We start from the raw sequence: 14,185 nt of genomic DNA on the forward strand, positions 1-14,185 counted from the left end.
CCACCACCAGATGCCAGCGGCACACCACTACCCACTGCCCAAGCTGAACAACCAAAACTGTCTCCAGACACAACCAAACGTCCCCTGGGGCACCCTAATTGAGAAGCACTGGTCTAAAGTAATGCAAATTACAGATTATAACCCACACATGTCAGCATGATTATTTTATTAACTAGAGGCCCGGTGCACAAAAATTTGTGCACTCGGGGGGGAAGGGAGGGTCCCTCAGCCCGGCCTGTGCCCTCTAGCAGTCTGGGACCCCTCGGGAGATAACGACCTGCTGGCTTAGGCCTGCTCCCGGGTGGCAGAGGGCAGGCCCAATCCCTAGGTGCAGCCCCTGGTCGGGCTCAGAGCAGGGCCGATTGGGGGGTTGGGGCACCACCCCCTGTCACACTCAAGGCAGGGTCGATGGGGAGGTTGCGGTGCGACCCCCTGTCACGCACAGAGCAGGGCCAACCCAGGGGTTGGGGCACTGCCCCGTCACACACAGAGCAGGGCCCATCAGGGGGGGGTTGGGCTCCATACCCTGTCATGCACAGAGCAGAGCCCATCAGGGGGTTGGGGAGTTCCCTCCTGTCACTCAGAGTAGGTCCGATAGGGGAGTTGGGGCACCGTCCCGTCACACACAGAGCAGGGCGGATCAGTGGGTTGGAGCGCCGCCCTCTATCACCCACAGAGCAGGGCCAATCAGGGGGTTGGGGCGCCGCCACTGTCACACTCAGGGCAGGGCTGATGGGGAGGTTATGGCTCTACCCCGTCACACACAGAGCAGGGCCAGTGGCGGACTGGGGGGTTTGGGGTGCCATCCTCTATCACCCACAAAGCAGGGCCGATCAGGGGGTTGGGGCACCGCCACTCTCACACTCAGGGTAGGGCCGATGGGGAGGTTATGGCTCTACCCCATCACACACAGAGCAGGACCGATCAGGGGGTTTGGGCGCTGCCCCGTCATGCTGATCCCGGTGCCGGGAGGCCTCGCGGCTCCGCTGATCCCGGTGCTGGGAGGCATATTACCCTTTTACTATATAGGGTAGAGGCCTGGTGCACGGGTGGGGGCCGGCTGGTTTGCCCTGAAGGGTGTCCTGGATCAGGGTGGGGGTCCCCACTGGGGTGCCTGGCCAGCCTGGGTGAGGGGATGATGGCTGTTTGCAGCTGGTCACACACCCTTCAGGGTGGGGGTCCCCACTGGGGTGCCTGGCAAGTCTGGGTGAGGGGCTGAGGGCTGTTTTCAGGCTGGGGGTGACTGAACTCCCAAACGCTCCTTTTTTCCTTTTTTTTTTTTTATTCTGGGCCAGCTTTAGCTTGAGGCTTGGCTCCAGCTCTTAGGCCTCCGCTCCTGAAAGTAGGTTTCTGGCCTTTGCATACAATGTTGCAAATCTGCTGGCTGAAGTCCTGCAGTATTTGTTAAAATGTTTCAAACTGCAGGCTCAGAGGCCTGCAGCCGCAGGCGGGAACGTTGGTTTCCCCCGTCACTGAGGCAACCAAGCCTCACGTTAGTTTCAAGCTGCCTGGCTGCCGGCCACCATCTTAGCTGACAGTTAATTTGCATATCTCGCTGATTAGCCAATGAAAAGGGTAGAGGTTGTACGCCAATTACCATGTTTCTCTTTTATTAGTGTAGATGATTTGTGGCAGCCAATTTCCAAGATGAGTTCAACAATCCCCACCTTTTGATACGTCATTATGTGACCAATAAAATATATCAAAGGGATGGTATGTGACATCCAAGGTGGGGTCATAAAAAACACCGTGTGGCTTCTGTCTTGCTCTTTCTTGAATCCCTTGCTCTGGGGGGATGCCAGCTGCCACGTCAGGAGCAAGCAACTCTATGGAGAGGCCTTTGAGGTGGGGAACGAGGGCCGCCAAGCAGCCACCAGGAGGAAGTGAGGCCTCCTGACAGTAAGCTTGGAAGAAGATCCTCCAGCCTCAAGTCTTCAGATGACTGCAGCTCTAGCCAGAACATCTTAATGACAACCTCATGCGAGACCCTGAGCTAGAGCCACCCACCACACAGAAACTCTGAAATAATCAATGTTTTAAGCCACCAGGTTTTAGGGCAACTTGTTACATAGCAATAGGTCACCAATACAGAACTGTACTTCTGTCTCAAACACAAAAGCCCTGGCAAGTATACGAACCCTTACTGCTTAGTAACAGAATCACTACATTGTTTATCAAGGACACAAATGACTGATTCGTAGCAATTTATCTTTTCTAAGCAAAAATAAGACAAATGGGTTCAAAACTGTTTCTCCTGAATTTAAAGTGTGGTTTAGGGGAGAACATCGGAACAGACGGGTAACTGGATTTATGTGGTAAAATAAAATATTTTCCACTAAGAAGTCCTTGAAAATCTTCACAGAGATCGCATACCTAAGTTGGTAGCTCAGTGTCTTCTATCCCATGATACAGCCACTAAACACAGGGCTTTCAGTAGGAAGAATTCAAGATTTAATTGTGGCTCAGGGCAATGGTGATGATCCATGGACTGACAGAAACTCTGCAAACAAAGCTCCGTTTCCCCAGATGTCTTGTATAGCCAAGCGTCTTAGCTGAGTTCCTACTGCCATAGGCACATTTGTTATCCCCCTTTGTACATAAATAAAATAATTGCTAAGTGAATGCGGATTAAGTGATTTGGAATAAACAATATTCTAAGCAAATAGATCCTTATTTCTCACATAACTGGGAAGCCTCTTGTACTTAAAATATCTGATGGTGTTATGGGCTACCAGCGGTTCTCAACCTGTGGGTCGAGACCCCTGAAAATACATCCTGCATATCAGATATTTACATTACGATTCATAACAGTAGCAAAATTACAGTTATGAAGTAGCAATGAAGATAATTTTATGGTTGGGGGGTCACCACAACATGAGGAACTGTATTAAAGGGTCGTGGCATTAGAAAGGTTGAGAACCACTGGCGCTAAACTGTGCCATCCCCCCAATTCATGTGCCAAAGTCCTAACTCCCAGCACCTCAGAACATGATACTTGGAGACTGGGTTTTTACCGAGGTAATTAAGTTCAAATGAGGTCACCAGGAGGGTCCTAATCCCAAATGATGGGTGTCCTTTTAAGAGAAAATAGGCCACAGACGCACACAGAGGGAAGACCATGAGAAGACATGGAGAAGATGGCCATCTACAAGCCAAGAGAGAGGTCTCAGAAGAAACCAACCCTGCCAACCCCTTCACCTCAGAATCTAGCCTCCAACTGTGCGGCAGTTAATTCCTCTGGTTTCAGCCTCCCAGTTGGTGGCAGTCTGTTATGGCAGCCTTAGCAAACTCGGATGGCCACCTGGCTGGCTGCCTTTGTGTTTACCAGGTCCTCTGTGACCCTGAATCTGGTCACTTCTACTGATCGCAGAGACCATGTCATCAGAAAATTAACATGCAGACCATGGCTTTACATTTCCAGAATAAAAAAGTATGTGACAATGTTTTCAGATTTCCCCAAATTAGCCACTGAATTGAAGCCTCACTTATTCTGGCCTTCTTGACTTTTACGACACGTCTAATATCGGAAGAGGGAGAAGAAACAATAACTCTAACCACTGAAGGAGAAATATAACTGAAACCAAAGACCCTCTCCAAAATGACCGTGGAAAGGGTTACGGACTCTTGATGACTATAATCCAGGGCAAAAGATTTGCTGAAGGAACGCCCACTTTGTTGAATATGGGTTTAGAGATGATCTGCCATGAAAGTGTTGACTCTGAGCTGGTGGAATGGGGAGGACAGGATCCTCATTCTAATACTACTTTGGCTACCACTTACGATAATATCCTCAGGTGAACTGTTACAGTTGATCCAACTGAGGGAGAAAGTAAAGCTTTTAATGAATCAAGAGAGTTGAACAGAAGAATTTTTAAAGAGAAATAATAGTAATGACAACTTATTTTGAAGTCCATGACATGGGAACAGCAAGATAAGAGAAGGATAATTTACTACATCCAATACCAACCTTATGCGTTGAGCATTTATTATGCTCAGTGCTGTGTTAAATAGCAAACACACACCTTTAAGTCTCCATGCCAGCCCCCTAACAGGTATTACATATCATCCCCGATCAAAGATGAAAAAATAAGTTCAGAGAGGTTACAGAATTATATATCCATACAATAATATGTAATTATCTATTTATGTAGAATATATGATTACAATTAATTTCACAATTTTTCAATTGCTTTTTTAAAATGTGCCTACTAGAAAAATTTAAATTACAGGTTACCTGCATTATATTTCTATTGATAGTACTATTCTATATTATATTGATTAGCCTCTTTCAAAAATCTATACAGTGCTGTATAATGAATCATAATAGACACTTAACTAGAAGTCTGAGAAATTAAGTTTCTGATACTTTCAACTTACAAAACGAGATGAGTTATCATTTTTCACAGTCTTCGCATTTCCAAACGATTCCAGAATTGGATTGGCTTGCAAAAGTTGCCGTTCAAGTTCCCCCTAAAAGACATTACACATACACACATGTATACACACATACACACAAATAAAAGCAGATGTGTGTTAATCTAGTGTCTTTACTCCAGTCCTCAGGGGGGTAAAACAAAATAAAACAAAAAACTGCCTCTTTCCCTCAGTCCTCTCATCTAGTTTGTCATCCAGCAACCTTTGTTGGCTTCTTATTCTAGGTCATAAGAGGCTCCACTGAAGGAAAAGAGTTAGCATCTATAAAGAAGAAAATGTCACACTGGTCAGAGAAGACACATTTAAGGACAGGGCACATAAATTAGGCAGAGAATTCTGAAAATAAAACAAAAGTAACTGGTTTTCATAAAATAAAATTTAGCATGACACTTCAATTAAGAACATATTAATACTTACATGTTATAATTACTGGTATAAAGCTTGCCATTTTCCCAAGGGTTTCATATATTTTAATAATGTAGACCAGGCAATGTCCTCATCCATCTCCATGATCAGAGATGGTGATATTATTGACTTCTTGCTCAAATGTAAAAGACTTAAATATAGACTATTTGATATAATGTATGTGGGTTTTTGGATATGTTTTACTTAGATATGCAAATAAAACAGATTTTACAAAAAGATGTGAGTATATTAATATGTGTTTTATCATGAAACACAATAGAAAGCTGTATGAGAAAGCATGATGTCATTCCTGACCATAAAAACTCTAGAAAGTTTTTATGCTTGTTCCTGGAATGTAATTTCAGAATTATATTGTATGATTTCAGTAACTCTGCTTTTTCCAAACACAAATCTCACCCCTATATTTTAAAATAGCCACAAGCACTTTAGACCCTAATGAAAGAAAGGACTAAAAACCACTAGCAGCCCTGACCTGTGTTGCTCAGTTAGCTGGAGCGTCATCCCATGCACCAGAAGGTCACAGGTTCGATTCCTCATCAGGGCACATACCTAGGTTGCAGGTTTGTACTGGAGACAACCAATTGATGTATCTCTCTTACACTGATGTTTTTTTCTCTCTCTTCCTTCCTCTCTAAAAATCAATAAAAAACAACAAACAACCACTAGCAAATGTGATTCTCTAGGCAGTGGTTCTCAACCTTCCTAAAGCCGCGACCCTTTAATACAGTTCCTCATGTTGTGATGACCCCCAGCCATAAAATTATTATTTTTTTAAAAAATATATATATTTTATTGATTTTTTACAGAGAGGAAGGGATAGGGATAGAGAGTTAGAAACATCGATGAGAGAGAAACATCGATAAGCTGCCTCCTGCACACTCCTTACTGGATATGTGCCCGCAACCAAGGTACATGCCCTTAACCGGAATCGAACCTAGGACCCTTGAGTCCGCAGGCCTAAGCTCTATCCACTGAGCCAAACCGGTTAGGGCCATAAAATTATTTTTGTTACTTCATAACTGTAATTTTGCTACTGTTATGAATCGTAATGTAAATATCTGATATGCAGGATGTATTTTCAGGGGTCTCGACCCACAGGTTGAGAACCGCTGCAAGGGAAACAAGGAATATAAGGAACCTCACATAAGATTTGTTATGTAATGGTCAGTTGCTATGTGACTAATTATACTATAATCAAATCAAAAACCAGGAACAAATATATGCCAAATTGACTCCTGTACTCTGAAAGGGTGAGGACGTTTTTCTGAGGCACACGACACAGTGAGGAAATATGCTCCTTATGTCTACTCTGCAGCACTTATCAGGATTGTTCAGACTTTTACAGGTGCTAATTCCAGTCTACAGTTGTGTCCCATTGAGACCAGTCAGGAACCGGTCCCTTGTCAGAATCCCAAGCTGCATGAATTTCATGCTACCAGTATTGAAACACTTTCTTGGCACTAGATAATATGCTCTTTGTACAGTGAATCTAGTTTATTAACTTCAAAACACCAGATTATTTCTGATGTAAACCTTTCTAAATATTATATGCTACCAAAATTTCTTTAACATGGCATCCTGAGCCAATTTTAATGACTGAGAGTCATCATTAAAAATGTTAGTATCTGCCTGGCCTGTGTGGCTCAGTGGTTGAGCGTCAACCTATAAACCAGAAGGTCACGGTTCTATTCCTGGTCAGAGCACACGCCCAGGTTGTGAGCTTGATCCCCAGTAGGGGGCATGCAGGAAGCAGCTGATCAAAGATTCTCTCTCATCATTGATGTTTCTATCTCCCTTTCCCTTCCTCTCTGAAATCGATTAAAATATATTTTAAAATATTGTATCATTCTGTGATATATCAGTGCCTTTCTCCTGAGGTCACGTCCAGCGGTGTGCCCATGGCTAACATCCTACAAAAGCCCTCAGATGCTGGCTCTGCAGTAGTTGTTTGGGCTCTAGAATCCTTTGACCTCACTCAGAACATGTAATCAGAATGTAGAAACTGTTAGAAAAAACTAACTTTTCATAAGTGAGGCATTACCTTTACAACACCGAACATCTGTTAGATCAAGGAATTAGAATAGGTTCCTCAAAATTACCCACTATTCTGCCAAATAAAACCGTAATGAAAATACTTTAAGAAGTAATGCACCTTTAAAATGTTTTCCTAACTTGGGAGGTAATACAAGTGTTGCATATTCCATTTTAATATTCCTTAGGCATGGCTACAAGAATTCTTTGGATCAAATTTATTGATTCTTTTCCTTTCGTGTGTGTGTGTGTATGTGTGTGTGTGTGTGTGTGTGTGTGTGTTTCTCTCCTGCTGGCTTATAGCAGCAATTTTCAACCTTTTTCATCTCATGGCACATATACACTAATTACCCAAATCCTGCAATACACCAAAAAAAACATGTATTTTTTCCTGACCTGAACAACAACAAAAAGTATAATTCTGATTCATTCACAATGGACCACTATTGTTCTGTTGGCTGTCATCATTTTTTAAATTTGATAACCTATGGGAAAAGAGTTCAGAACCCCTGACTATATAGTCAGGTATTGCATGTTTTAAACATTCTTGTGGCACACAGGCTGAAAATCGCTGGCTTATAGTCATTGACTGTATTCCCTGCACCTAGCTCAGTCAGTAACGAGTCAAAATGATGCACCGGGACTATTTCCTGAGTAAATGTATAATCAGAGATCCTAGAACATCTAGTAGTATTTGGGTAAGGGATGGCGATGAGCTAAAGGTGGCAACAAGATTTGGGTAAGGGTCTCCGTAGTCATGGAAGTAGCTGTAGACATTGGCACTTCCATGTCCCTCTTGGGGCCACTACTGTAATAGCCTTGTGGTATTCTGTCCTGATGGATATGTGGCTTCAGTGAGTCCGGACAAAGACCTCAAAAACTCATCAATGAATCACAAAAAACGTGACACGAAACATACAAAAATGGTCTTACATTAAGGAAGTTACCACTAAATTTGATCATTTCTGTGTTGAGCAATTTCATATTTAAACAGTGCCAAGATCTCGCAACAAATGACAAAGCCCCTGGTAAACCATCGGGGCAGTGACTAGCTGTTACCCTTTCTGCCAGAAGTGGATGGGCAGTGGCCCTTATTTCTATCCAATATAAGGAGAAGTGGCATTTGGGAATGTGGAAAACAGCCGCATTAGCTATTGACATTATTTTTTAAATTCTAAGTACTTAGAATTGTATGGTTTATAGATTTACCAATAGTGATGAAAACCCTGTTTATTACATAGTGTATAATATACACTTGCTATATGATAGATAGAGGATGACTTTAAATCGGTAAAACTATATACCCCTTTCAAAATTTCAGTTCAGCCAACAAGGGGACTCAGGCTGAGACCATCCTGCACCTGCAGGCTGAGAGGGCAAAGGCGTGGTGTCGCACTGACCACAGGAGGAGGGACAAAACAAGGTGGCAGCAGCTAGTCACAATGTTGAGAAACAGACTCTAATCACAACTGGCAGGTCTAATTTCTGTACTTGCTATCATCTTGTGTCTTATAGTTCAAGGCCGTTTAGACCAGTAAATATAATGGTAGCCTGAGATGCTGCCTGGCTTTGGGGCAGGTGAGCGGGCTGGATGGATCGCTCTTAGGGAATGGTCAAGTTTTAGAAACTGGTTGTTTTAAACCTTCTCTGAAACTGAGCTGAGCTCCGCCTCTGGTGTGGCACTGAACACTGTGCAGGCTCTGAGGCCTATGACAGCGACCGATGACAAGGGAAGAGGGGGTGGAAACTGTACTTTCAGTTGGCTGGGGGGCAAAGCCAAATAAGATGTAATTTTATTATAAAAACTCTATCAAAGGTTTATAGGCAAATATTTAATGTTTATTTAAATACTGTGAGCTAAATTTTAAAAATTGATGTCATGTATTTGTTCATGTTTCCGTAAGTTTCAAAGGCACATATAAAAAGGACAGATCACTTTGCACTGCCAGAATGGCTACAATAAAGACAATGACAGTGTTGGTGAGGATAGAGAAACTGGCACCCTCCTAAACTGCTGGTGAAAATGTACAAAAATGGTACAGTCACTTTGAAAAATAGTTTGGCAGTTCCTCAAAATGTTAAACAGAAGGTTACCACAACTCACCAATTCCACTCCTAGGCATACACCCAAGAGAACTGAAAATCTATGTCCACACAAAACTTGTCTGCAAATGCTCAGTGCAGCATTATTCGTCATGGCCCCCAAATGGAAACAACCCCAATGTCCATCAACTGATGAATGGATTAACGAAATGCGACATATTTAATATCATGGAATTTTATTCAGCCATAAAAAGGACTGGAATATTTGTACATGCTACAGCACGAATGAACCTGGAAAACATTATGTGAAAGAACAGTCACAGAGACCCACATATTATAGGATTCCATTCATATAAAATATCCAGAACAGGCAAAGTCTTTGAGACAAGGTATTTTAGTGATTTCCAGGGACTGGGAGGAAATGGAAGGTGACTCTGAATAGGTACGAAGTTTCATTTTGGAGCGATGAAAATGTTCTAAAATTAACTGCAGTGATAATTATACATCCTTTAAAAAACTGAACAGTATACTTTAAATGAGTGAATGCTATGGTACATGAATTAAACCTCAATAAATAAAGCTGATTTTTAAGAATAAGCAAATAGACAAATAATAGACTCACAAAATCAGGAGCTTAGAAATCATACTAATGATAATATGCTAGAAATTTATACAAATGGTTCCTGGGAACTTAAGTTTTGCCTATGAAGTTCATCAATGTAAATTAACAAAACAGTGATATCAAGCCAAAAGAAACACTGACTTGCGAAGTCTAGACTTTCAACATTATAATTGTTACTTTATGGCAGTCACCCTCAAAATGGGGCATAGAAATCACGACTAGGGGCACCCCCGGAGGGGGAAGGGAGTGTGGACAGAGAAGTAATTACTTGCTAGGATCCTCTCCAGGGTGTGCGCATTCCCTACTACTCACGAGTAGCTCATATCCCTTAAGAGTGCTGGGGAAGAAAAATTAATAGAGAACCGGTGTTCTCATGTTTCTAAAGACATAATCGCAGCTACTCCTTGACTAGACTATTATGAAATAACTTGGGAAAAGCAGCCTTGACGATGCGGTGCACAGGAAATCCATGCAGGAAGACATGCAAATCAACGACGACAGCGAAGCGCGGCCTAGAGAAGCGGTTGCCTTCTTTGGGAGAACTTGCTACCCAGGGATTGATTTGACCCAAAGTTAAATCTGGGGGGAGGCATGCTACTCACATACAACAGGGATTCACTTGTTTAAAATGACATCGAAACAAAATGCAAACAACCATGATTTATGTTTTCCATAGAGGGCTGGAAAACCTAAATCTGTACTTCGTTTAAGTAGGATCTAAGTACCTATTAAAAGGACAAAAGCTGGTTTCTGGCCTAGTGGTTCCTTCTTTAAATATCCTATAGGATGATGATCATTTCATTAACCCTCCAATTTGTCTGAATGGTCTGGTCTGCAGCTAAGAGAGCTGAAAGGCACCATAGGCCTTCAGAGGTATAGTACAGCTCTGGATGTGAGAATTTCTTACATTTTTAAGGAAGACATCTGAAAATCTTAGTACCTGTGACTATTCCTTTATTTCTATTCTGTTCTAATTAGAATAGAAACTTGTGACGGTTTCTTTATAGTAATAGTTGCTTTATATTACCTTTGTAGCATTATGTTTGGGGGAGACAGACAAAATCAAGGCCATTCCCATGCTAGGAAGGGTTCCAACCGAGGATGGATGGCCCATTCTGCCTGAGGCCCTGGCTCGGCTCTGCCCGCCCCTCATCCCCGCGGCAGCAAGTGCTCCGGTTCGCAGTTTGTTCACTGCTCTGCTCTGTGGAGCTAAAGAGGTGGCATCTGAGAGCTGGGAAGATCAAGACATGCCACAGACAGAAAATTCTAATTTTATAAAATATAAGCAGACCTTTAGGTTAAAACACATATGGCCATAAAATTTTAACAGATTTGAAATTTAAAGCTGCAGCCCCAGATTCAAAATTTAATATATGGCACAAGGCCAGGCTTCCATGTGTTGAAGAAGCATTAATATAATTCCACCTAGTCCTTGGCATATGAAACCCTGAGGTTATAGGCTTCATAAATGTGCGATTCAATGTCATGATAAAAGAGTAATTACTAAAATTCATCTAGAAAACAAATTTAAAGCAAAACGGCATGCTGCTTCTGATGAAAAGAACAAGCCTCTAAGCAAGAAATTTTCAAAATCAAAATGTTCTTTATAATAGATTTCACTCAGAACTAACGGTATTGTTTCTAGTAGAGACTCAATGTAAAGACAGAAATTAGTGCGCACACTCAAGACTAAGAAGCATAAAGAAAAGCACTTGCCTGGTGTTTCACGGGTTTAGGCGATTCCTGCTGCTCGTTACAAACAGACAAATGCAAATGTTAGCAAGAGTGGTTCTCCCCTAGAGCAGTAAGCCACCTCCACAGCGCCCAGGCCCTGCAGTTAGAACTGGGAGGGCTGGGAGGGCTGGCATTCTTTCAGGCCACATTAACTAACAGTTTTGCAATCTACAAAGTAAGGATAAAGGACATTTATATCCTTACCCCTTTTCTAGCTCCAATTCTTTCCAAATTTCTAGCCTCCCTTCAAGCTGCTGTGGGCTGCTTTGCAGAGTTCAGAAAGAACTGCTAAAAATATTTGGGGCTCTTCTTTTGGTGGAAAATAAGTCTTCAAAGGCACTGCTCACCAGTTTTTAACAATTCTCACCAAATCTTTGCAAGAAATGAGGCTTCAAGCCACAGCCATGATTGACAGCCATTTCCTGATCATCGGCTCCCTTTTAAGTGAAGGAGAGAGTTGCTGGGTGGGGAGGGGGGACAGGGCGCTGTCAGAGAGCAGCACACTGGGTGGGCCCGCTTCCTCAGTGTTTCTGAAATTGTGAAAGAATGAATCTAAGATGTGAAACACCAGCCACAGAGCAAGAACTTACAGGAATATTATGGTCCTTGCGTCCTTTATGTGAGGAAGCGACGTGAGCAAGGTACTGGATGACCTTCTTAGTGTTCTCCGTCTTCCCGGCACCCGACTCGCCCCTGGAAGAGACAGTAACACAGGCCGCCTTGAAGGAAGCACAGTTCACATTCCGAAATTATACTCAACAAATTAAACTGAGCGGAAACAAGAATTAGAAAATAAAAAAAAAATAAGTAAAGGAAAAAAATCTATCAGCAATAGTTAGAAAGTTATTGTTTTTAAATGGTATTAAATTAACCCAAATGTTTTTTGGTAAGGGGCCACAGGAAAATGCTCACAGCACTTTTTGTTCTTGGCACAAGGGTTCTGGCATGGAAGTGAAATTTATTAGAACGCTTGCGAAGAAATCCCTTAGCACCAGAAATGTACCCAGCACTGGAGATGGAATTCCTAAAACAGTGAAATGAGGTAGAAAATATTGTTTCAAAGTTGGATGTATTCAACACTTGCCTGCTGAGTTACCAAGAGGGGAGATGATGAGCCTTACATCCTCCATCTTAGCAGGGGACCACAGCCTCTGCTGTGTGAGGTGGTTGTGAAGAAAAAGTACCATCCATCTAAAGCACATGATTAGCGTTCAATAATCATTACCATTACCGGCCGCACAACCGTTCATCCACCATACAAGAGGTCATTTGAATGAATAAACTCCAAATGACTCCCTGAATCGATAGTGTAAGAGTATGGCTCTGGTGTCAAAGTGACCACCGAGCAACACAGCCATGCTATATTTTCATTTATAACTAAATCTTTAATCAACCTTGCCGGAGTCCAACCCCAGCAGGTCCAGGGGTCCCCAAAGGTGTGGATGGAGTCGGCGAAGAAGGAAGGACACGGAGACAGTGTTCAGTTGATCAGCAGCCTAGCCAGGATCTCCAGCCAGGATCTCCAGCCAAGTTCTGGTCTGGATCTCCAGCGAAGTTCTGCTTAGGATCTCCAGCCAGGTTCTGTAGCCATGTTCCCTCGCTAGGTTCTCCAGCCAGGTTCAGTCACCAGGTTCTAGTCAGGTTCTCTTGCCAATTTCTGTAGTCAGGTTCAGTCCAGGATCTTTTGCCATGTTCTCTCCAGCGAAGTTCTTCTGTCTCTAGGTTCTGAGTAGGTTCTGTGTTCTTCGTTCTGTCTTCTTCTGGTTCTGTATTCTAAGTTCTGTCTCTTGCTGTCTTATTACATCTGTATTTATACCAGTTGATTCAATCCTATCAATCTCTATTACAAAGGTTAGGGCGTTTCTTATCTCCATTCCAGGGAGTAAAGGTTATGTAGCTTAAGCATGATTGTTCGTAGTTAAAGTGATTAATTACCCACCTGGCACTAGTTAAGAGGTTTTATTCCCTCCCTAACTTCAGGGGAAAATCCCTACCTGGGGAAACAACGTTTCTCAGAGACCTTGGTTAAAACACATAGTGCCAAGAAGGTGAGCAAACATATTAAGAACAGTATGCCATATATGCCAGGTCCCTTGAAACAGCAAGGATGGACCGGCTCCCGGCACAACCTGAAAAAATAATTTATGGTTGGAGGTAAAGATTTAAACTAATTTTCCCCCAAATGACTCAACCCAATATCAATGGTTCACAAAGACATTAATTCTCCAGTGATATGAAATGTTATATTTATCTTATACTCACTTCTTACACATATGGCTTATTCCAAAGCTGGTAACATATTGCAGTCGTTTTGAAATATGACTAATCAAAGTACACATCATTTTTCTTCTTAAAAAAGCACACAAACCAAGTTGTCTCCGGGGTTTGTTTTGTCAGATAAACTTCAAATAATTTTGTTCTGCTATGTCTCCTCCATCTCCTGCTCCCACAAATAAACAGGCGGAATTTTGAATTAAATAATAATAATATTAACATGTATGCTGTTTTTAGGAGAAATGATGTTTTCACCTCTGTCTCTCAGGTAACTGTATTTTTCTAAGTTCATAACAAGCAAGGACCATTATCTTATTCATCTTTAAAGTCATAGTGCCTAGCATAATAAGTGCCTTTGAATACAGGTCCTACGCATGTTTTGTTAAGTTTACTCCTAGGCTCTTTGAAAATATTTTTTGTTCCTGTCATTAATGTCCTTTCATCACCATTCTATTTTCTACCTGGCTACCACTCGTACCTAGATAAGGTTAATAATTTTCATTCACTCACTCCACAAATATTTACAAGTTTACTTCTACGTGTAGGGCATTCTTCTCAGTGCTAGAGAGGTAGCTGTGAAAAAAAAAATGCATGTCCTTATGGAACTCAAGTTTAGGAAAA

General features: G+C 42.2%; 1 protein-coding gene across 6 annotated transcripts in view; it reads right to left on the reverse strand.

Moving 5' to 3' along the window:
* MYH10 (myosin heavy chain 10) overlaps nt 1–14,185 on the reverse strand; it is a 146,819-nt gene that overhangs the window by 84,690 nt on the left and 47,944 nt on the right. For 4 of the 6 annotated variants that reach the window (XM_036341557.1, XM_036341553.1, XM_036341558.1 and 1 more), the window contains 3 exons: nt 11,881–11,983; nt 11,273–11,302; nt 4,378–4,470 (listed from right to left, as the gene is read on the reverse strand). In XM_036341557.1, coding sequence (XP_036197450.1) covers nt 4,378–4,470; nt 11,273–11,302; nt 11,881–11,983 — 226 coding nt within the window. Of the gene's footprint in view, nt 1–4,377; nt 4,471–11,272; nt 11,303–11,880; nt 11,984–13,552; nt 13,731–14,185 lie in introns of those variants that run through there. The other 2 variants (XM_036341559.1, XM_036341554.1) reach the window with 2 other exon arrangements.

The sequence above is a fragment of the Myotis myotis genome, unplaced genomic scaffold, assembly GCF_014108235.1.
Source record: "Myotis myotis isolate mMyoMyo1 unplaced genomic scaffold, mMyoMyo1.p scaffold_m19_p_17, whole genome shotgun sequence".
Lineage (NCBI taxonomy): Eukaryota > Metazoa > Chordata > Mammalia > Chiroptera > Vespertilionidae > Myotis > Myotis myotis.